The sequence below is a fragment of the Sphaerodactylus townsendi genome, linkage group LG05, assembly GCF_021028975.2.
Source record: "Sphaerodactylus townsendi isolate TG3544 linkage group LG05, MPM_Stown_v2.3, whole genome shotgun sequence".
NCBI classification, from domain to species: domain Eukaryota; kingdom Metazoa; phylum Chordata; class Lepidosauria; order Squamata; family Sphaerodactylidae; genus Sphaerodactylus; species Sphaerodactylus townsendi.
The window spans coordinates 95,499,569-95,522,422 of record NC_059429.1 but is presented as its reverse complement, the minus strand read 5'-3'; the positions used below and the strand labels follow the sequence as shown (position 1 = coordinate 95,522,422).

Below are 22,854 nucleotides of genomic sequence, written 5' to 3'. Positions count from 1 at the left end.
AGCTTTAAAAAACTTCCAGATGGTCTATACATGTCTCATCAGTTAATAATGGTTGAAGGGAGTGTTGCTCATTGCAAGAAGGCTGCATGGCCCATTAAAAACACTCTCCCATTCACTTCAGTGGCCTTTTGAGTTGGATGGAAGGAAAAGTAGAGGAGACAAGAACAGACAGACTCTGACTTGAAAATCTTGAATTCTGTCAATACCTGGTCTCCAAAGTCTCCAAAGTCAAAATTTCAGAGCCTACAAATGAGATGGTAACCAACAATTTTTAAATGCAGAAAAATATACTCTAGCAACTGAGCTATTGATTCTTAATATAACCATCCATCTGGTGATGAATGAAATTATTTTCGGGCACCAGGTTAAAACTCTGCTTTTCCCCTCAGCTTTTCCATTAATTGATTGCATGTGACAATTGTTTTATTTATCTGGGCTGGGTATTGTGGACTATTCTTTATGGCATTACTTGTTAATTGTTTCTTCAGTTCTTTCTGCTTTTTTAATTTTTTGAATTTTTTTGAGCTTATAGTATCATGTTATCAATTAGATCTTATTGTATTTTATTATTTAGGGATATTTTAATCTATTTAGCCATCTCAGAAACCCTGTGGTGATGTGGTACATAAATAAATTCAATAACAACAAGGAATACCATGGAGGCAATTATAGCAGGCAAATGTTCCTCAGGCTATTGGGTGTAACAGTCTCTTACAGTCTTACTGTGTGTGTAGATACACTCTTCCTTAAGACAGAGGTTCATTTAAACTTCTTTCTGTGGCAGCTTTCTTCTAGACATCTTAAATTCTTCTTGGGGCCTGGACTGCAGCAAGACCCAAGGCCCTCAATGCCCCAGCATGACAGAGTTTGCTTGCTCTCTTGTCAATTCACTTTTTACAACTATTCCAAAGAGACATAATAAGGCACAAGATTGCCACAAGAGTTCCTATATACCCATCTTCCCTACATTCCCCTGTTCAACTGCATTAAGATCTGAAAAGTGAATTCTGCGCCGTAACCAGAGGGGGAATCTGGTTGTTTAGTATTCCTGGGTAAACAAGCAGTTGTGTTTCTATTAAGAGCTTTGTGTATTGACTTTCTGTTGCTGGTGTACAAAGGCTGCTGCCTGCTGCCATACGATGCCAGCTAGCTTTACAGTCTGGCCTACACAAGGAGGAGAAATACCAACTGGGAAATGTGAGACTCAACCCTAAAAAAAATCACCTTCTGTGTATTGAAGGTTCTTTATCATTTATTCATTCACAGTTGATTCATTGATGTGGATTTGTTACATTTATATTCTGCACTGAAGCTTATGAATTTTGATTTTCTTTTTCTTTTGCTACAGATATTTAAAATATTTACCAACATTTTCCCTCTTGGTTCTGCCCTTAGCAAAGATGGACATTCTGGTGGATGCAGGTGGCTGAATTAGATTAAAAAATATGGCAGGTCTTAGTTGCCCAAGAGGTCAGGAAGCACTTAGATGAGCTTGCCAGGCTGCATGCTGATGGTTCATGTCCCCAGTGTGCCTATAGTCTTGGAATGTGAAGAGAAAAATTTGTATCCCCACCAGGTGTGAAATCAAAGGTTTTATGTTCAAACACAAACTGAGCAGCCAAGATATAACATTCTCATTCAAGACATGATCTGTTACAAAACTTCACATACACACTACAAGGATCAGTGCTATCAGTCACAGACCAGGAAAGGGATTTGGGCGTCTTAGTTGATAGTTCCATGGGAATGTCAACTCAATGCATAGCAGCTGTAAAAAAGGCAAACTTTATGCTGGGGATAGTTAGGAAAGGAGTTGATAATAAAACGGCAAGGATTGTCATGCGCTTATATAAAGCCGTGGTGCGACCGCACTTGGAGTACTGTGTTCAGTTCTGGTCACCACATCTCAAAAAGGATATCGAAGAGATAGAAAAAGTGCAGAGAAGGGCAACGAGGATGATTGAAGGATTGGAGCACCTTCCTTATGAGAGGCTGCAGCATTTGGGACTCTTTAGTTTGGAGAGGAGACATCTGAGGGGGGATATGATTGAAGTCTATAAAATTATGCATGGAGTAGAAAATGTTGACAGAGAGACATTTTTCTCTCTTTCCCACAATACTAGAACCAGGGGGCATCCATTGAAAATGCTGGGGGGAAGAATTAGAACTAATAAAAGGAAACACTTCTTCACGCAACGTGTGATTGGTGTTTGGAATATGCTGCCACAGGAGGTGGTGATGGCCACTAACCTGGACAGCTTTAAAAAGGGTTTGGACAGATTTATGGAGGAGAAGTCGATCTTTGGCTACCAATCTTGATCCTCCTTGATCTCAGATTGCAGATGCCTTAGCAGTCCAGGTGCTCGGGAGCAACAGCCGCAGAAGGCCATTGCTTTCACCTCCTGCCTGTGAGCTCCCAAAGGCACCTGGTGGGCCACTGCGAGTAGCAGAGTGCTGGACTAGATGGACTCTGGTCTGATCCAGCAGGCTCGTTCTTATGTTCTTATGTTCTTATGAGTTTTGGAAGAAAGGGACTGAGTTTTAACATTAGACATGATAAATTATTTTTCATTATTGGTGCATTGTTGAGATTTTCTTCAATTTCTTTCTAAAATTGATAATCATTTTGGCTAGGAGTCCTAGGTTTTCTTTTACTTCTCACAAGGAATGTGAAACTTTTGTTTAGAAGTACTGGCAAGGTGTAATTAACCATAGTTTTTACATTTCCAAAGAGAGCTCCTCTGTAGTTTCTTTGGCTGATTATACACAAGTTGTCTGCTGCACCACAGAGGTGAATGTTCATCATGGCAAGATTTCTTGAATGGATTACTTCTGCCCTTCCCAATGATCAGGACAGCTTTTTAAAACTTTATTTCCACTTCAAGCATTTGTACAATATTAGATGTACTGAAATAATGATAGAGCTAATACAGGAGTATTGAAATAACAAGTATTGAAATAACAGCAGCAGCGGCAGTAAGTGTGGGGGGGGGGGGAGGAAGGGAGAGAATATCAGCTCTAGGACATGGTCCTTTTCTTCAGCAGTTTGTGGTCCAGGGAATTGCTTTACCTCATTTGGGGAGGGATAATTTTTTGAAAAGGCTACAATATCGATATAACTGCTATAACAGCAATATTGATATAACTTGTTTAAAGGTTTTTACAAAGCCAGCAATCTTGAGACTACTAGGTATAATGAGATCTGTGCCTTTAAGAGTGAGTTGATGGGCAGAGTTTAGAGAACCAGGAAAAGCAAACCTGGAAGATTTTAGTATACAAGTTGTGCAGTGACTGCCCCCTCGCATGTAAACAGAAAAATGTGAGGAGGCCCAACTACAACTCCATGGTGCAGTAAAGAGCCCTGACTGAGGTGACAAGTGGGCTACAAGTAGACCAATCATCAAAAAGAAAGAAGTGTAGTTATAGCGCACAAGAAAATTGTACCATCATGGCCTGTTTCTACAGCTCAGAGCGGAAAAAAAAGAGGATAGTCAAAGTGAATGTATGAACTGTGGAAAGAACAATATCCACATTTGAATATCTACATCTCTTTTTTTGAGAGAGATGTCTTCAAAGCTATGATGACACAAAATATGCACATAATGCTGTTTCTCATATGTCACTGTAGTTTTGAAGACACCTCCCTAAAAACAAAAAAGGAAAAACTAATTTTATTCATGTTCTTGTGGGCGAATAAGCTGCAAGCAGAAGAAATCTCTGTGGGAAACTTCTGCAAATGGCAGGCAGCACAGAGAATTCTGAAGCAGCAGAAAATGGTGGGTGCAAGCTGCAGCAAAAATGAAAGTAAGAGCTCTAATGGGGGGAGGCGGATAAAATAACCACGCTTTATTTTTCTGTGAGAGAAAAACCCCAAAACAGTTCTTTTAAAAATGTCTGCAAGATGTTTGTATGGTGCAGAATGGGCCACTAGAAGTTTAAATAAAAATCTTTTTGAAATTAACTGCTTACACAGTAATATATTTTCTATAATGAAACACTGTCAGTATGTACACAGATGGCAGTCTTTTTTTGGCTCCCTGAATGCAGTTCAGTAGAGCTCTAGACATCTCTCCAAGCAGAATTCCTTCCTTCCTTCCTTCCTTCCTTCCTTCCTTCCTTCCTTCCTTCCTTCGAAAACTGCAATTGTCCCACCACTAAATGGGCAATTTATTGTTGTTGAGAAAAATAGGGTTTATTAAAAATGGCATCTGGTATTATTATTTTAAATGCAGTTGTTTGGAGAAAAGTGATTGCATGCCACAGGTACTTAGGAGATAGCACGTATAATGTTACTGATAAGTAACACAATTTTATACTCATGTACTGTGCTGTTTCCCTTCTCTATTTTTGGCTTTTGTTTTAAATTAACCATTGGATGTTTATTTCTTCATGTAACAATGTAAGCACTAAAGCACTCCTGTAGCTGTATTAAATAAAATAGTAAAAAATCAGCAAGGTTTTCCCCCTTTAACAACACCCCATGAATATTAGTAGAATATAATAGACTGCCTTTCTATTGTAGCTCAAGTTGGCTTACAATTCCAATATTAAAAACTATGCACTTTAAATAATAAAACTCCAATGCCTGCAGTTTAAACCCAATTAAAAGTCCTTACATATAAAGCAGATTTACAGTGCTTCCTAAAAATTTCTAAATATGGCACCTTCACAAGCTGTCCCATTTCACAAAGTGGGAGCTACTATTGAAAAGGAACTGTCTCTGGTAGATGCCAAGATGGCTGTCCTAAAGGAAACAACATGACAATGTATTTGTTTTAGTGCATTTGTTAAAGCTGCAAGTGGTAAAGTTGCTGCAGTGATCTCTGAAGGGGCCAATGCAGGCTTGTTCAAACTGGAATAAATATTGTTAAACTTTAAGATTCAGTTTACAGTTGCAAGATTTGCACTAGTCTTGGGAACTTGGAGGGTGGGGCTTGGAAAGAGGAAGTATCATGTGATACAATGACATGACCTGGAAGTGATATCACCTCATATAGTGATTCTCTGGGAGTTTTCCCAGTCTCTATGGTAAAGCATCAAGGGAAGGGGAGGGATTGAGGGGGAGGGGACCCAGCATCTGGACATGGCCCACCCACCCTAGCAGAGGGAGGGGGAGGGAGGGGTGGCATACAAGGAAAGGGGAGGGAGGGAGGGAAGGGAATGAGGGGTGGCATGCAAGGGAGGGGAGGGAGGGGAAATTCCTAGGGTGATATAGATGCAGCAGCTGGAAGTGATATTGCTGTATCCATAACAGCATCTCCCCATTTTCTTCTGCTGCGAGAAGAGAGATGATAAGACATAAAGGAAACATGCCAGGCAATCTGGTATGCCCAATGCCACTGGACTTGTTTTTTATTTTGTTTCAAAAGATTGACATGGCTACTCCTCTGGAATTGCACAGCAAAAGATCTGAAGGTTGATTATATCCACCCCTAACCATTTGCCACACACTCCAATATTTCATGGATGAAAAAAATGTAATTATGAAGGGGTGCAAAGAGAGAGAGGGCAAGAGAAATGTAAGTGCAGAGAACAGAAAATTAGCTATGAAGTAACAGAAAGAGAGAGTACTATAGGGTGGAAAGAGAAAATGATAGAAGGTTCACAAGGTGGAAGTATAGATCAATATGGTGAGGGTTGCCAGCAATGTGGGAAAAATCTCCAGTCTCTTTGGCCCCTTCCGCACACGCAAAATAATGCGTTTTCAAACCACTTTCACATCTGTTTGCAAGTAGATTCTGCCATTCCGCACAGCTTTAAAGAGCACTGAAAGCAGTTTGAAAGTGCATTATTCTGCATGTGCGGAATGAGCCTTTAATAGAGGGTGAATGAAATGTTATTTACTAGGTGATGTATTTACATCTGTGCAATGAAAGCCTCAGCTACCCATTTCCAAACATTAAGTCTCTGTTAAAGAGGCAAAACATTTTTTTCTCTAGGTTGTTGCATCCCTAATATGTGCTATGATCTAAACAGAAAAGGGGAGTTAACAAATGTTAAATCTGCATAGTATAGGTTCGCGTAATCAAGTTTCTCAGAATGACTAACCAGATGGTGTTTTTTATAAATTGCACAAGCAGGGGAGGAAAGCAACAGCCTCCCAATAGCAACTGGTGGTCTTATGTACAGAGAGTTGGCTAAAGAAAAGAAATTTGACTGAAATGAGACAAAAATGCTTTTTTGCAGCTGTGCAACCCTCTTGAATGAATAAAAATGTAAAGTGGTCCTCAGAGTGATTTGAGTTGTGTCTGCCTGTTGTGTAATAACAGATCACATGTATCACAGGAACAGCTACTAAAATTTTGCAATATGTGACTGAACACCCACATCATATCAGCTCAGTGTTGGGTTGCTTTATGTTTAACATGTTTGAGTAAGCTCAACAGTTCTTATGCTTACCCTCCTACTGAACATCTAGAAAATTGTTGTTTCTAGCACAGTGAATATTACAAGCTTGTTTCTACTTCTCATTCCCAAAAGGATGGATTGTCCATTATAATTTCTAGTTTGACTAAAAAGACTGCTACAGACTGTACCAGAGGACAGCTATGACGTGTCTTTATATACATATTTCAACAGAGAATTACAGCTATGAAGGGCCAAAACCCAAGACTGACCTTTGACCAATCACATGCTCTCAGCTTTACCTATCTTGTGAGAACTGTTGTGAGGATAAAGGAGAAGAGAATGCTGCAAACAGTTTTAGGTTACCAATAGGGAGAATCAAATGAAGTAATAAATAAATTTCTGCCAAACAAACAAAAACAAACAAAGGGTACATAAGGGGATAAAGCAAATAATTCTATAGTAGCAATGATCATTGTCCCCAAACACCTTGTAAGGGTGACAGGTCTTATTGAACTACTTAGCACAGAATTCTGGGAGGAGATAACCAACGCTTCCTACACTAATGGTTACATTCTGGAATCAGAAAACAAAGACGATGCTAATACTTTCACAGCCTAATTCTCCCTGGCAAAATTAGTTTGTCTCATTTAGAGTTTCTGCCCAAAACAATATTTTCTCCTTCAGTGACAGGAAATGTCTTTAATGTGAAATCTTAAGCTGAAATACACCCCATACACACACATACACACTCCTGCATTAAGACAGGCTCAAGTGCAAGTCATTTTTAGCATACTGAATTAAGTAAAAGAACAGTGTTGTGGTTAATCTGAATGATCTGGCTCCTGCCTTTGTTAACATCCTCTCTTTCCCTTTCTTAACTCCGATGCATACTTCCTTATATCTTGATGATGTCCAAAGATTGATCAGGTCAATATCTGCTTAACTTCGGCAATGCTGAAGCCTCAGATACTCCCAGAATATTCCACTGACCACTTAAAAATAATCTAAAATACTAAATGAATTTTATTTATTTATGGCACTGTATATATTTTTAAAGATAGGTATGCACATTTGAATCTGCATGAATCAAAATCAAGGTTTTCTGCTGAGATCTTTTTCTCTAATTATATGCAAGATCTTTGTGCACAAGATGCTAAGGATTAATAATTCAACCCTAAACAGAGTTATATACTTCTAAGTCCATTGAAGTCAGTATGGCCCTTCCATATTGTTAAAACTCTTTGAAGATAGGTGTGAAAATGCTGTGGAACTACCTGAGGCACCACAATGGTTTTCATGGGTACTGGCCACAGAACCACTTTTCCAAAAAAACTTCACTCTAGAAAAACATTTATACTAAACTTGGTGAGGGTCCTTCCAAACTAGGAAAGGAAAAGGGTTTCTTATCCTCTGAGATGCTTCATTGGTCCCCACTTGTGAAATTATTAAACAAGATACAGCTAGGATATACAAACATTGGAATCCCATCACCAACCCAATCAATCTAAGCCAGAAAGACAGGGAGACTGGAACATCAGCTGAGCACTAGAGCATACGTTGCATCCAGTGATGGGATTCAGCAGGTTCGCACCACTCCGGTAGAACTGGTTGTTAAAATGGTGCTTGTAAACAACCAGTTGTTAAATTACTTGAATTCCACCACCGGAACCGGTTGTTAAATTATTTGAATCCCACCACTAGTTGCATCGACCACATAATCACCATATGTGGGGACCTACACCAAGACACCAGCTGGTTTCCCCATGGGAATTCAATTCAGAGAGACCATGGGAATTCAATTCAGAAAGACCACAAGAATCTACAGTACTTACAATGCTTCTGAATTGAATTCCCATGGGAAACCCACAGCTATTTTGACTGTGGTGATCACAAGGTAAATGTAACATAATTTGACACAAACTGTGGCAAAGTAGAGAAGAGCTAGAAGACAAAGCAAAGGAACCATAATGTAGCCTTAGGAATAATTTTTAAGATTATCATCATGATCATATTATTTGTTTATAAATGCCTACAATTACTAGGTAATGGATGATCAAAAAAACAACAACTGCTAACACACTTAATATCTACATAATCGGTTTCTTCAATTCCTCTTTAAATTATGCGTTCATGTGTTTATTTTAATTTACTCAAAGACAGCTAAAATAAGTAAACAAAGCTCTTTGCAAAGGAATGTGTATAATTGCTGAACAAAGTTTCATGATTCTTCTATTTAAAGCTTATACTACAATAAATCTGTTAGTCTTTATGGTGCTACAAGAATCTTCTATTGTTTTTGTTGCAATAAGCTAACAGTACAATCTTAAGAACACTTACCTGAGAATAAGCCCCTTTGAATAGACTTGAACAGGATTCTGAGTAGACCCACTTAGTGTATTGTTGCAGGCTGCTTAGGATTGCTCTCTCCCAGCTGCCTCACTGTAATTTGTTTTTATAAAGCTCCTGAATTGTGTCATTTGAGACATTTCCATAGTTTCGGATTATCCTTGCCTTTCATTCCTAGAATAATGATTTATGTATTGTTTATAAAAGAGTCCGAAATAGGTTATGAATAAAATGCCCTGTCCTTCTCCATAGGCTCACAGTCTAAAACAAAATAATACGGCACAGGAAAAACAAACAAAGGCCTGGAGTTGTTCACAATAATTAACCTGGCAATTAGTTCAGAATCAAAGACATTAAATAGAGCACAAAAAAAGAAATGTAAGAAGTGAGATATGTTTTTCACAGTCTTTTACAACAGAACAGTGAGGTCACAGACTCTCTGAAGGGAGCAAATTGCATGACTTCAGAGGCTGTAAGAGCAGAATCATTTAGCACTTGGGGAGGGGTGGGAGTGGAAGGAAAGAATTTGATCAACAGGGAATGGAATGGGAACAGAAAGAAAGCAATGAAGGCAGAGAAGAACGGAGAAGACCATGAAAAAGTTATGAAGGTTAGAAGACATTTAAACTTAATAAACTTACAATTAATGAAGTTGGTGAAAAGAAACACACTGAAGTGTAACATTCAAGTGCATAGAAAAAAAGATCAAGTGAGCTGAAGAGTTGTATGGGACCAGAGATAACTGATTAGGAGACCAGTAAACAAAAGATTGCAATATTGAACGTGGTATGCAATGAAGCATGCTTTTGGTCCAACTTAGACTTTAAATCTAGCACAAACCAGGCCACACCACACTTTGTAATTTTGGTTCCCTGTGTCACATTTGGCTATGCAAAGATCACTCTTGTCAAGGGAACCCAAGGAAGTCAGTGGGAATCAATAATCTATCTATATATAAAAATCTAACAGTGTGTTTGTCCCTGATGGTCTCTCTCAGAAGCTGCCACAGGGATGGATTCAGCCTTCCCCAAATTTTCACCCATGGACGCCACTCTCCTGTTGTCTAGAGCAGGTAATCTGACCTTCGAAATCACTCAAAAGTCCATACCGAAAGCCAGTGTAAAACAATTCTTTTCACTGGCACCATTCTGTGGCCATGAAGCTGGCTGTGTTTAACTGTCACCCTTATAGGAAGATGCTCGTGCAGCCCTGGTCTGTCTCGTGGCCTGAGGGGGCTCTGGTGTATGAGGGAGCTGAGAATGTTCGTGCAGATGGGCAGAGATGAGCAGTGAAAACAGTAAATAGGTAATACTGTTAGGTAATACGAATAGAAGTGAAACACACACTTTGCCATGTAGGGAGACGTCAGGTGGGAGTTCCCCCCCCCCACATCGCAGGTAACTTTCACTCTCTGCGTGCCTCAACACCCAACTGCTACCACACAATACTTCATCCAGCTCATCCCTCACACACCTCCCACTTCTGCCCTCCCTCACATCCAACCACCACTTCTACCCACTTCCTCCAACCCATATTCGCCACAGCTCTCTTTTACTAAAAACGAAATGCAGTTTGCCTTTTTCTTCTAAGAAATCCACGGGGTGGGGGGCCAGACCAACACTACTGGCTCCAGCTTCTCATTTGCACGTGGCCCTTTGAGAACCCATAGGGAGCTGGGCTTTCCTCAATCTGACTGCTGCCTTTCACTCACCCCTGCTCTCTGCTTCCCTGGACTGGGATAAGCCTGCTTGCCCCAAGGTTCTACTGCCTTTACCCAAGCCAGGACTGTATGCGTGTCAACCAGCCTCATGGACAGCGGGATCGCACTCTGGACAGTTCCGTTGTGGAATGGGAAGGGTTACCTTATACTAAAAAAACAAGACAGCACCATATAACAATGTGAATTGAAAAGGGAAAGAGGGATTCCATTTGACCACCCCAAAAGGCTATGCTGGGGATCATTGGACCTGCATGGACATCTGTGTGGGTTGCGAACTGTGATGAGAAGGACAATTGCCACAGCAATGCGTGGCCAGGTCCGCTAGTATAAAATAATAATCCAGAGCACCTAAGTGTATGAGGCAATCTATTCAGATTCAAGGCAGGAGAGTGTAAAATCTACAACCTGCGGGAGTCTGGGCAGGCGGGAACATGAGGGATGCCCTTAACATGATGGTGTTACTCCACTTCCAAGGAAAACCATAGAGTTTCTAGTGATTTCTGGAGAGTCCCTTCCAGGTTTTCCCTGGAAGCAGTGGAGTAACTAGGAGGTGTGAGGGGGCTGGAGCCCCAGGTGTCACATGGGGGCACACTGCATACCCCCAACTCTTCCCCAAACTCCCTGTGGGGCTAGTAGAAGGGGTGCAGTTGCATGCATCGGTAGGGCTGGCTGGCCTCACCCCCAAATTCCATGTGGAGCTGGTAGCAGGACCAGCCAGGCTCACCCCACTCCCAAACTCCACATGGAGTTCGGAAGTGGGGATGGCCTGTTTGATGCTGGCTTCAGGTGGCCCAGGTCCAGCTTTAAACTGCATGCTTCAAGCCTGCAATGCAAAGCTCGACCCAAGCCTCATTGCAACCAGCATCAAACTGAGCCTGTGAGCTCACTGGCTCCAGCTTTATATTTGAGGGGCAGAGCCAACACTATAAAGTGGGAGTTGGTAAGCTCAAAGCTCAGTTCGATCCTGACCTCAGTGAAGCTTGGATCAAGCTTTAAATTGCAGGCTTGAAGCATCAAACGAGTCTTTATATAAAGCATTTCCATCAGTATTGTGAGCATATGGTTCATCTGGAAAATTCTCAGATAATGAAACTTCAGGAACCATAAATATGAAAATGTTGCAGAAAAATAATGTTGTTTGCAAACTAAAATTGCTGGGCATGTGATAACTCTGGACTTACATGAAGAACTCAGCAGTAATTTACTCTGGTGGCTGTATATAGAATATTTTGGTACCTATTGTGTTGTGTACTTCCCCTGTTATGTGCCTAGTTTACAAAAGATAGGCCAAAGACTGCAGCTGTGGAGTCTATCTCTTCGGCCTATTGGGTAAAGACTCAATTTCCTGTACAAATTACAATTACCAATTTGAGCACTGTGTAAAGGCAGATGTTTAGGAAGCCTGAACACTTCAAGTGGAAAACATCATTAAAAGTAGCTGCTCTGTAGACCTGAGCAACCACACTTCAGCTTTCTGCCTCTGCTCAATTTTTTAAAAGAAACATGTCAGACAGTATAAAACTTGGCAATCATTTGCAGTAGGGACAATCACAAACACAGTGCTTACTAGTGCAGGCCTAAACTGAGTTAGATACTTCTAAATCCATTGAAGTGAATGGACTTAGAAGGGTCTAACTCTGCTTATATCTGTCCTGTTTGTCCCAGAGAGGACCCTAAGCATGTTGCTAAAATAATGTCATTCTTCTAAATCATGAAATTCCATGTTGATTGCCCTTCCTATACTTATCTGTCATCCATTCATCTCTGTTGTATAAGGGTATGGTTTACATCTTCATTTTGTCCTGCTCAGTTAATGTATTTCTGTGATGATTTTTCAGCATTCCTAATCATTCTTTAAATTTCCCTTTGATTTCTTAGATCTTGTGCAACAGATGTTCCTTTTTTTGTTGATCTCTTCTATTTGTTTACACTGGTTATTATAAATACCTCGGTTTTTGTTGGTAATCAGTCCGAAAAGAATCGATGAAAACCGAAACCACTGAAAACCAAGGCAAACTTTTCATAGACCCAGGAGCAGCAGTGGCGTAGGAGGTTAAGAGCTTGTGTATCTAATCTGGAGGAACCGGGTTTGATTCCCAGCTCTGCCAGGGTTTGATTCCCAGCACAATGAGGTGTGTTTGAGGGGGACAATTATTTTAATGGTTTTAAAATACAGTTCTGTCATCTGATTAGATTAGCACAGTGTGCTTTTATGTGTGGCTGCTCTTGAGAAATGTTTGGAAACTTCTAATGGATATTGATTAGAATGGGTTGTAGAGACCATATCACCCCATCTACACTGGCTTCTAATTTGGGCAGAATTCAAGTTGTTGGTCTTGACCTTTAAAGCCCTATATGGTGCTGGACCAACATGCCTACTCCATTATGAACTTGCCTGTCCACTGCCATAATCTTTAAAGGCCTTGCTTTGGGTGTCCCTTCCCTCTGAGATTAGGCAGACGACAACCCAGGAGAGGGCCTTTTCAGTCATGGCACAATGCGTTCAATCACCTTGCTCAAGAATTGAACATTTGAGACTGGTTGATAATTATTGAGATAATCTGGGTCCTGGTGAACTCTAAAGCAGATGGCTTACCAAGTTATGGGAGGAATTTGGGGTTTTATCAGGGGATGTTTAAATATAATTGTGAGCCACTTTGAACCAGGAGGAAAATAGGTATTTTATTAAATAAATAGTATATACCGTATATACTCATGTATAAGTTGAATTTTTCAGCACATTTTTAATGCTGAAAAAGCTCCCCTCGACTTATATGCGGGTCATTAAATTTTTTTTGTGTGTTTTTACTTTGCCAGCCAGCAGGGGGTGCAGTTTTTATGCTAGCGACACCAAAATGTCAGGGTACCCTTGGAAGACACTCCTGATGATACCAGCCAAGTTTGGTAAAGTTTTGTTCTATTTTAACAACCAGCTGTCAGCCTGGCACAACCCCATAAGAGAATCTTCAACTAGCAAAGATATAACTTGAGGGCCAAACTAATTGAGATGGTAGGAGATCCATAATTGGATTTGCCAGGGATTATTCTTTTTTAACTAAAAACAGCTTGAGGGAGAAAGGGTGGGGACTAAATGAAGTTTCTGACACTTTGGAACCACACTGCTGGGAATGAGGGTATTCCCCCCCCACCCCAATTTTTCCTGATATAAAAATGTGCTATCTGCACTTTAACCAACAACATATTAGTGTAATTTTCCCTGCAAACATATCCACAGTCAAGAATTCTCACAGTTGCATCCCCAAAAAACAACTCCCTTTGAAATTAGTCATCCTTCTGCGTGGGACTTCAGAGTCATGAACTCTAGCAATATCATCTCTGTTTCTTGGACGCTTACATTATGCATCCATACAAGTAGTGACTGAGAACAAAAGCTTTGAGCACAAAGCTCTGCCACTTGAGCAGTAAGGACAGTTGCATATCTGGAGAAAGCAGATGCTCTATAGAATTATGACTGACCCTACTAGCTGTGGTGAATGAAGGAAGCCTCCATATCCAGAGGCAGAAATACCAGTGCTGGGAGGCAACATCAAGGGAAGGCCTCAGCCTCTACATCCTGTCTATTCTCTGTTCAGGGCAACTGGTTGGTCAATGCATGAAAAAGTATGCTATTAGTCTGATCCGGCAGGATCTGTTTATATTGCCCTGAACAGAGCAAGCAAACAAGCATGGCAGCAGCAAAAATTTCCTTGGTGCAAGCATATTATGGTACCGTCCTTCACAGCAACTGTAGCAGTGTTCTTCCTGCCTATAGCAGAAAGGTGTCAAACAGGGTTGCATATTGCACGAGAAACTGGACATTGGATCCCTTGAAGTTCAATCACTAGCCATTGGATCCCTGGATCAGGGTTAAGGAACTGTTATTCTAAAAGGTGAGGACAGGACTTCCTGGCAGGCTGGAGCCCTGAAACTTTTCTTCTAAATTTACTTGTGACACCACACAAGATGTTTCTTTGTTTAGCATCATCCAGATGGGGACTGGAGTTCTCCCAGAATTGCAAATGATCTCCATACTATGGACATCAGTTCCCCTGGAGGAGATGGTAGTTTCAGAAAACAGACTCTGTCATCACATCCCTGCTGAGTTCTTTCCGATCCGCCAACACCACCCTCCCATCATTCCCAAGAATTACCAGCCTACAGTTGACAACCCCATTATCTGACTTTGTTCTGAGCCAGTTTTCTGATTATTATTATAACTTTTAGAAAGATAATTATCTCCTAGATAGAAGTTCCCAATACAGTTTTCCAGAAGTCTCTCGAGGACTCTGAGCTGGTTGTGGAATGTATATTCTTCTTTGTTAACATATGGACTTCTCTTTATGTTGTTTGCCAATGTTCATTGGACAAAATGTCAGAAACAAGCCTCTGGAGGGTGTCTAGTTCATCAGGGTAACTCTTAGGTTGTTGTATGTTTTCCCTTTATTGGGGAACTGTTGGTGAAGGATTTAAATGCTAACAAGAAGGCATAGTGATCACACCAGCTAAGAGGTTAATGGTACATCAATATAGAAGAGTATTCATGTTAGCCAAGGTGAATCTGTTTCCAGCTGGAATCACAGAAGGCCATTTTGCAAGCATTCCCTATTCAAGCAGAAATTGTGAATGTGGGGAAGATGGTGTAGAATAAACTTTGTTGTTCTGAAGCTATTGGGACAATCTGAGGCAAAAATATTTAGGGCAATTTTTATCCTATAAATCTTATCTTCCCTAGAGATACAAGGTGCCCACAGCATATGAGCATTCTTCCAAAACATATTCCGTTCTGGCCAATGTTGCTGCATATCTGTTGTGATTTTAGCTCAGGCATCCACAATAGACTGGAAAAGTGCAAGCTGTGATAAGCATGCCTGGGTTCCATCCTTCAGTCACAGGCTCGTGCTTGGATTTCCCCCCCCCCCCCGCCCCCATGCACATTCACCACAAGCTCAACAGCCTCCCCAGCATACCAGGTCCTTCCAGGAGAAGGGAAGCATTGCCACTGGTTTCCCTAGCCTAGGGGCCAGCTGCATCTCCAGGCCACCCACCAGTAGGCTCTTTTTGATCTTGGGCTATTGAAAGGTACCCGGAACCAAGGGCTAGCTAGAAAAACAAGAGGAAAACTGACACACAGGCCTCCAGCATCAAAGAGGGTAAAGCTACATTACAGCCCACTCCTTCCCAAGAGCAACATGGAAACAGCCCAGCTGAACCAGGTGGGAGCTCAGACAGGCAGCTGGAGGGGAACAGTAGTGGCAAGTTGGGTGATTACAAGGGAGTGTGGGAGACAGGGCTTGGGAAAGGGAAAGAGGCAGGGATTGGAAGGCTATAAGGCTAAAGATGGTGCACCTGGTGGAAGGAGATGGGGACTGGTGTTATAGGCTATATAAGGGATAGAATCCACCAGCCAGGCAGGAGATGGTGTGCTGCAGCTGGGATGCAGGTTCCAGATAAGAGGAGGGGAGAGAAAGGAAGCAACATGCCAAGGGAAGAAAGTCTATAGAGCTCTGTTCAAAGTCTCTCCAACTGAGGCTGGGAGAGACAGAAATAGTAATAGACACAGCAAAAGATGGCACATGGCTCATGGGCTAGGAAACAGAGCCTATCAATATGGCAACCACTCCTTCTGGAATTCTCCCTATTTCTCCTAGTCTTGTGTTTCCCAACTTATGGGTCAGGACCCAAAAGTAGGTCATGAAGCCTTTGAAAAGTGGGTTGTGGGTCATCCCTCCCTAATGGCCACTTCTGCCTTTTGAACTGATCTCTTTCTTTCCTCTTCCTCCCTCCTCTCTTCCTCCCTCCTCTCCTCCCCAATTCTCCATTCTTATCTCAGCCTTCCACTGCAACAATGACAATCCACTGAAAAACAATCCATTTGACAACTAGTAACATTATAGTAATAACAAGAAGAACAGGAAGAAAGATTGGACAGCAGGCAGGCTCAGTTCAGTGCACCAGGAAAAACAGAGGAGGAGAAAAAGGCACATGCATGCATGTGTTCTGCCTTAGTGCTGCTCCTTCAGTAGCACAGCCTCTTGGTCATGTAATCTCCATATGCAAAGGCCGTGTACTTTAAAATGACACTTGTTTGGGCCCAGCCACACTTTTTGCGCAATGTTTGTTGGTTTTTCAAAAACATTGAGCTAGCCACTGTAAAAAATGAAATGCTGCATGCCCAAGTCATAGTTCCCTTAAGGAGCCAAAAACCTTGGGCTAATCCTAGGTGGAAAAGACTGGGAACCATTGTCCTAGTTAACTGTAAATCCTGAAGCAAAATAGCATGCAATTAACCTAGAATATTCTGAAATACAAGCATGGATTAAGGAATATATTTGTCACAGAGATGTTTAGTGAGACTTGTTGTGATGTCTGGGAACCCAGAACTGAAAAAACCAGATCCGCTGCCCTAAAAATAAGTATTTATAAAATAGCCACAGAATAATGTGAAGTGTTATTAACAAAACAATGAACAAACAAAAGACTGTCAATATAGTAGCTCATCACTCATTGGGGAAAATCCATTCATCACCATATCTGTAGCTAAATTCTTCATGAGTCACTCTTGGTTAGGAATGCTTTCTAATCATATCTCCATGTGGGTGGGTGTTTTCCTAAGTATACAGATAAATGAGTAAAATCTCTCCTAGTCTAGTTTGGGAAAAAAAATACATAGATTCAGAAGACAGGAGCATACTGTGGTCAAATTATGATTGTGCCACGTTAGCAGAGCTTCTGGAAGGTTATCTGGAAATGACTAGGCATTAATAACAAAGCCTGATTGCTGTGCTGATTAGAGTGAACTGCTCCAGCAGTTATCACCACTGGGCTACAAAATGCATTGCAGGAATGCTCATTCCAATTAATCTCAAATATTTCTCATCAGCTTTTGATAGAACTCTGTAGTTGGTGCCTCTGCCCAACAGCAGATTTAAAGCATCTGATCCCCTAAATTAGGGCTATCTGAACTTGCTGTAGCACACACAATATTGCCAAGGCAATCCAGCTCAGGTTTGGAGAATGAAAACTTTCTGCTCCTATGTAGCACGTTTATTTATTTATTCGCAAAATATCTGTGCCACCTCTCCAGAGAAACTGTTTGAGGCAGTTTACAAAAGAAAACATGATAAAAGCATAAGCCAATATAAACATCATTCAAAACTAACAAACACTCAGCATTTGTCAAAGAGGTGGGTTTTTTCTATATGCGAGCCTTAAATCTCTTTGGAGCCTCCCTCCTGCTTTATATAAATGTTGGAGAATTGTTAAGGCACAGAAAAAGACAGAAGATAGGCATTTGTAAGACAGTGACTACTTTAATCCAGTGTAGCTCACAGGTCTCACAGTCACTTGGATGTACCTAGACCAACAAGCCTCTTTGCCTCCAATACAAACCAATTGGTGAGCGGGGCCTTGGCCAGTCACTTTCACTTCTTCTACCCTTCCTCCTGTATACGGGCACCAGGCTTCCAACAACTGGGATGCTCTATTGAGAAACTCTCTTTCCTTTGCCCCAAGCATAGCAAAACCAAAAACCATCCTAATGTTAGCTGCAATAGATGCACAGTTGTGTTTAGTAGTATTCCATGGTTGGAGTGATAATGACATATACATCCGGCAATATTTAGGGAGTCTACGATGCAATGAACATTCAGGAACAAATGTAACCTCTAACTGTGGGTTCTGTGGGGCAGTACTTGGAATGAGTTGCAACAACAATTTTTAAACAACAACAATGGTTTACTTTTCTTTACATATAACATATAACATCAACATTTAACGTTACAATTCAAGGTCCTGTTCAGGTTGCATTTCAAGTCCTTCTATTTACAGTCTACTGATATTGCCAAGTCCAATTTCTTCTTTGCGAGTTGGCTGGCTCCTGAAGACTCCAAGGGCTTGATGAACAGGTTGCAACATGATGAAGGTTTCCAGGAGAACTCTCACCCATTACAACCACAAAAGAAAACCCTGAAACAAGAAACTCCAACATTTACAACACAGCAAAAACAACAACTACCTTCCCAGTAGTTTCCAACAATATTGCAATTACCTTAACAAGGTGTTAAGGGCTTATAGAAATCAAGGTCCGAGTCTGGTAGCCTTGTTCTTCTGCAAAAGAGCTCTTTCAGCCTCTCTGCTGCTCCGAGTCTCCACCCCTTACTGGGTCAACCCATTCTGGGCCAACCCATTCTGGGCATGGGGGTTACACAAACACTGGGAGAGAAGGGCTTATGTCAGTAGGTTATTTTACCACTGATATGCAGTGGTGTTTCCATCCCTGTTTCCCCTGCCCCTTCCAATTCCACATGTGTATCATAGAGTTTGGAAAGGTCTTGACCCTTCCCTCAGTTGCATATTGTGGTCATATTCTGTTACTTTGGATGCAACTGCAATACAAATCAATATTAATGCTGTCTTCCTATCTGTTTATCCATTTATCTCTCTGCACAGATTGTTAGAACTGAGAGTTGATATGGGACTCATGGTTATTATTTTCAACTCAAGCAAGTAACTTTATCAAGCAGGCTTTGTTTCAACCAGTGTTAAGTCCAGGAGCCTGTTTTTAGGGCCAGGATTTCATATTTTGAAGATTGCCAAGTAATAATGATACTGAAGATTACTGTGTACGCGCAAAGCATAAATGAATTTTCATAGCTATTCCTAGCATTCTTGGGATAAGATTTTAAGGGCAGAAGAGGAAGGTTCAGGCAAGTTTGAAATCTAGTACAACTCTTTTTGGAAAATCAAGCCCTGCAGTCAAGTCAATAATTCTCAGGGTGTTCTTGTCATGAACCTTAAATACTTCTTTGAGCTTATGGATTACATGTGAATGCAGTTAATATAAAGCATATAAGCTGTACATTTTTGCTGTATGTTGTTCAAAACCAGAAGTTTCAAACGTGAAGAGCCTTCAGACTGACAATGCATTTAAACAGTTGTGAGCTGAATTAAATTATGGTGAAATGTTTCAAAGTAAAGCTGCTGCCCAAATTTATATATTCCTATCAATATCCAGGGTCACTCTTCCCTTTACAGGGAGTTAAATATGCCCTTAATCGCAGCTGAGTTATCTTGCTTGGCTATCTTGAAGGTTTGTTTAGCAGGATGGAATGAAAGTGGCTGTCGCACATGTTTGAAATTTCTAAGCAAGCCAGTCTGTGAAGGATATATAAGCAGCAGCAGCAGCAAAGTTTATCTTCCTGTTGTCTCAGCATCAAACCAGGTGGTAAATCAAGGGAGTTTCAGTCTTCACTTTCCCCTAGGACTGACTCAACAAGTTTGTGAGAAGGGTACAGAACATCTGACAAAGTTATGGCGCCACCTAGAGGTATCTAAAAGACCTCATTTCAGTGTTTCTCTGTAATAATCACAGTATGAGCTCCCAAAGGCACCTGGTGGGCCACTGCGAGTAGCAGAAAGCTGGACTAGATGGACTTTGGTCTGATCCAGCTGGCTTGTTCTTATGTTCTTATGTTCTTATAATTAATCACCGGTTGGTTGTGTTGGTGCAACTTAAGCTTTGAGGATAAGTATCAGGTTTGAAGCAACTGATGGGTCATCCTACTACACAACAGGTAATGAAGACAAAATAGTTTCTAATAACCTGTTTAAAATAGTTTTTTAAACAGTTTAAAATAGTTTTTAAAAACCTGTTATGCTTAGAAAGGAGTTGAAGAAAATGTTTATTTTATTGGGGTTTTTTTTAACTCCTCCACCTTTTTCCTTAGGGGAAACAAGTGTCCTCCCTTCCATTTTATCCTCACAATAATCCTTCAGAAGTAGATTTGACTGGGAGCATGTGACAGGCTAAATGTCACTCAGCATGCTTGAATGGCAGGGTGGAGATTTAACCTACCTCTTCAAGACCTTAGTTCAACACTCTAACTACTACATCATGCTGGATCTCTTGGTCAATATTCGTGGTCAGATCTTTTTCTCTGTTTTCAAAAGGGATGACCTGATCTCGCTTTTATTCTTGAAATAACTTTATGGTGTGGAAATCACCTTAAATAGCTGTCCAGTTTTTCAGTCCTTCAACATAAACAAATGAAGATTGTAAGAAAAGGTTGCAGAGTCCAGTTTGGATGCATTGCCTGTTAAATTCTGAGAAGCTGAGTTTCTGCATTGCTCATCAATTCAGTCCTTCCAATATTCTGCAGAAGGAAAAGGCAGTGTATTGGCCTAAGCTAAGACTGGTATATATTGCCCTTATGAAGAACGCACATTTAGCTCATCCCAGTTAATTTAAGTCACATTTCATGTGGGCAAGCATTTCCCAGTATTCCATTGTTTGATTATATAATAGTAAAATGAAGGAGTTGAAGAGGCCAGAGCACCTGCAAAAGATATTGTTGCAGTAGATTCCTACCTGCTAAATATTTGATGTGTTAATAGATATGTGAACATACTGAGAATAAAGGAGACTATTTTTGAACTGGAATTGGCCACCGCTGGCTGAAAAATATACATGAGGTGCACTTTTTAATTATATAATAGATCCTGCTTCTTCTGCAAGAAGCACAAACAACTGCTGTGATTTGCTAGCCCATATTTGCATTTAATATTAAAGTTTAGCCCGTGCACTGATATCCTGCCTTTGTTCTATCATGGACCTTTTCAGCAAGGTTGCTACTTCATTTGCCTTTGTATCTTGGGGATAAAGTCCTTAGCTCATAGTCTACCTAAAGCACAAGGGTGGACTGGGTGTCTGAAAGAGCCCTGAAAAAGAACCCTGTCCCACGTTCTCACCTGATGGAGGACTGGGGCTAGCTTCCTCACATTGCATTTCCATGTTTTCCTCATACTTTCTCCAGGCTTTCTCAAACCAGATTTGATCAGATTTGAGAAAGCATGGAAGCACAGCAAATGGAAAATGAGGACATGAGGAAGCTACAATAAAAACCACTGCAGGTCAGCACACGAACTATGGGAAAACCTCTGAGAAGACCCTCTCTCTCTATTTGTAAAACACTTTCAGAGTGGTATTCTATTATAATTAATTTGCCTTGCCATGGTACAAAAAATAGAGATGGGTAGTAAAGCAGAAAATTTCATAGAAAAGATATAGCTGATACAAAGCAGAGAAGTTGAGAGATGATTGGGTACTAGCCTTTTCTAATTTTCCATGTTCTTTCTTTTATTAAAGGAAAGTGTGGACCTGGGAGAGATCATGTTTTCTCTCTGTTATCTGCCAACTGCAGGTCGTCTCACTTTAACAGTCATTAAATGCAGGAATCTTAAAGCAATGGATATCACTGGCTACTCAGGTAGGTGTTGGCCATCTTAGAATAAGGCAATTACATTATTTTTCTTTGGGTATCTGTGGCAGCATTGCTTGCTCCATAAGCAGTTGACAAGGTTTCCTAATTATTCTTCAGTATGCAGATACCAGTGAAGCAAAGCTGTCTTTATAATGTGCAAAGCTGTCTTTATCATGTTTAGACCAACTGGTCACTTAATACATTTTTGTTCAAGGTCAGAGAAAGTTTTTGAAGTGTTGTTCGCATAGCCATCTTGAAACGCTCACTAGTGTTATGATTCAAGCCAAGAACCTAATTTATTTTTAAATGATGTAAATTAATTTTTTAAAATGAGTTATGTTATTATTAGGAGTTGGGCATGGGTACTGAGATGTATTCTCTCCATCCCTCGCAGCACTGTATTGTGCCTTTGCCTCCCTGCTACGTCAGAAATCACTTTAAGCCTAGATAAAAATAGCGTTTCCCCGCTCTCTTTTTGGAAAACATCTGTAAAGAAACTGAAAACCAACATGACTTTTAAAAAGAAAAAAATCATGAATAGGATACCAAATCCTTGTCATCCTATGCAGATAGACCTTTCCTGGGAGGAAAATTCAGTTCTGATGTAGCATTTCCACATGCATTGTTTTGTGGAAATCCTCTAGAAAAAAAACATTATAACAGGCGAAGATAAAAAAAATAGGTTATTGGGTATTTTCTGCTTCATTTTGATAGCTTCATCAACATGACCTAGCTGTACCATCAAGGCAAACACATTTTAGGGGCTATGCACTTAAAATTACTCTAACAAGTGAAAATTAGCTTAATTTTCACAACTCACAGGCCCTTTCTGCACAGCACAAATAAAACATCTTGCTGACATTTTGAAAAGATCTGTTTTGGCTTTTTTTTTGTTCGCATAGCACGAATGAGCTGCATGTAGAGGAAACTTCTGTGGGGAATCTTCATGAAAAATCTGCTGCAGCACACAAAATGGTGGGAGTGAGCAGCAGAAACAAAAGTAAGAGGTTTGGGCAGGAGAAACAGTTTAGTGATTTTTGAAAAATTCAGTTATTCTGAAGGCATTTTGGGGGAGGGAGCTGTGTGAACTTCTTTCCCAAAACTATTTTTAAAACAGCTTCAAGAAGCTTATTTCTGCTGTGTGGAAATCACCAAGAACCCTTGCTTTGTGGAAGTAGCCGG

The 22,854-nt window shown here is 40.6% G+C and overlaps 1 protein-coding gene across 3 annotated transcripts in view; it reads left to right on the top strand.

Moving 5' to 3' along the window:
* Nucleotides 1-22,854, top strand: part of SYT6 (synaptotagmin 6) — a 166,068-nt gene that overhangs the window by 117,281 nt on the left and 25,933 nt on the right. For all 3 annotated transcript variants that reach the window (XM_048498131.1, XM_048498132.1, XM_048498133.1), the window contains exon 4: nucleotides 21,558-21,678. In XM_048498131.1, the coding sequence (XP_048354088.1) occupies nucleotides 21,558-21,678 (121 nt within the window). The remainder of the gene's footprint in view (nucleotides 1-21,557; nucleotides 21,679-22,854) is intronic.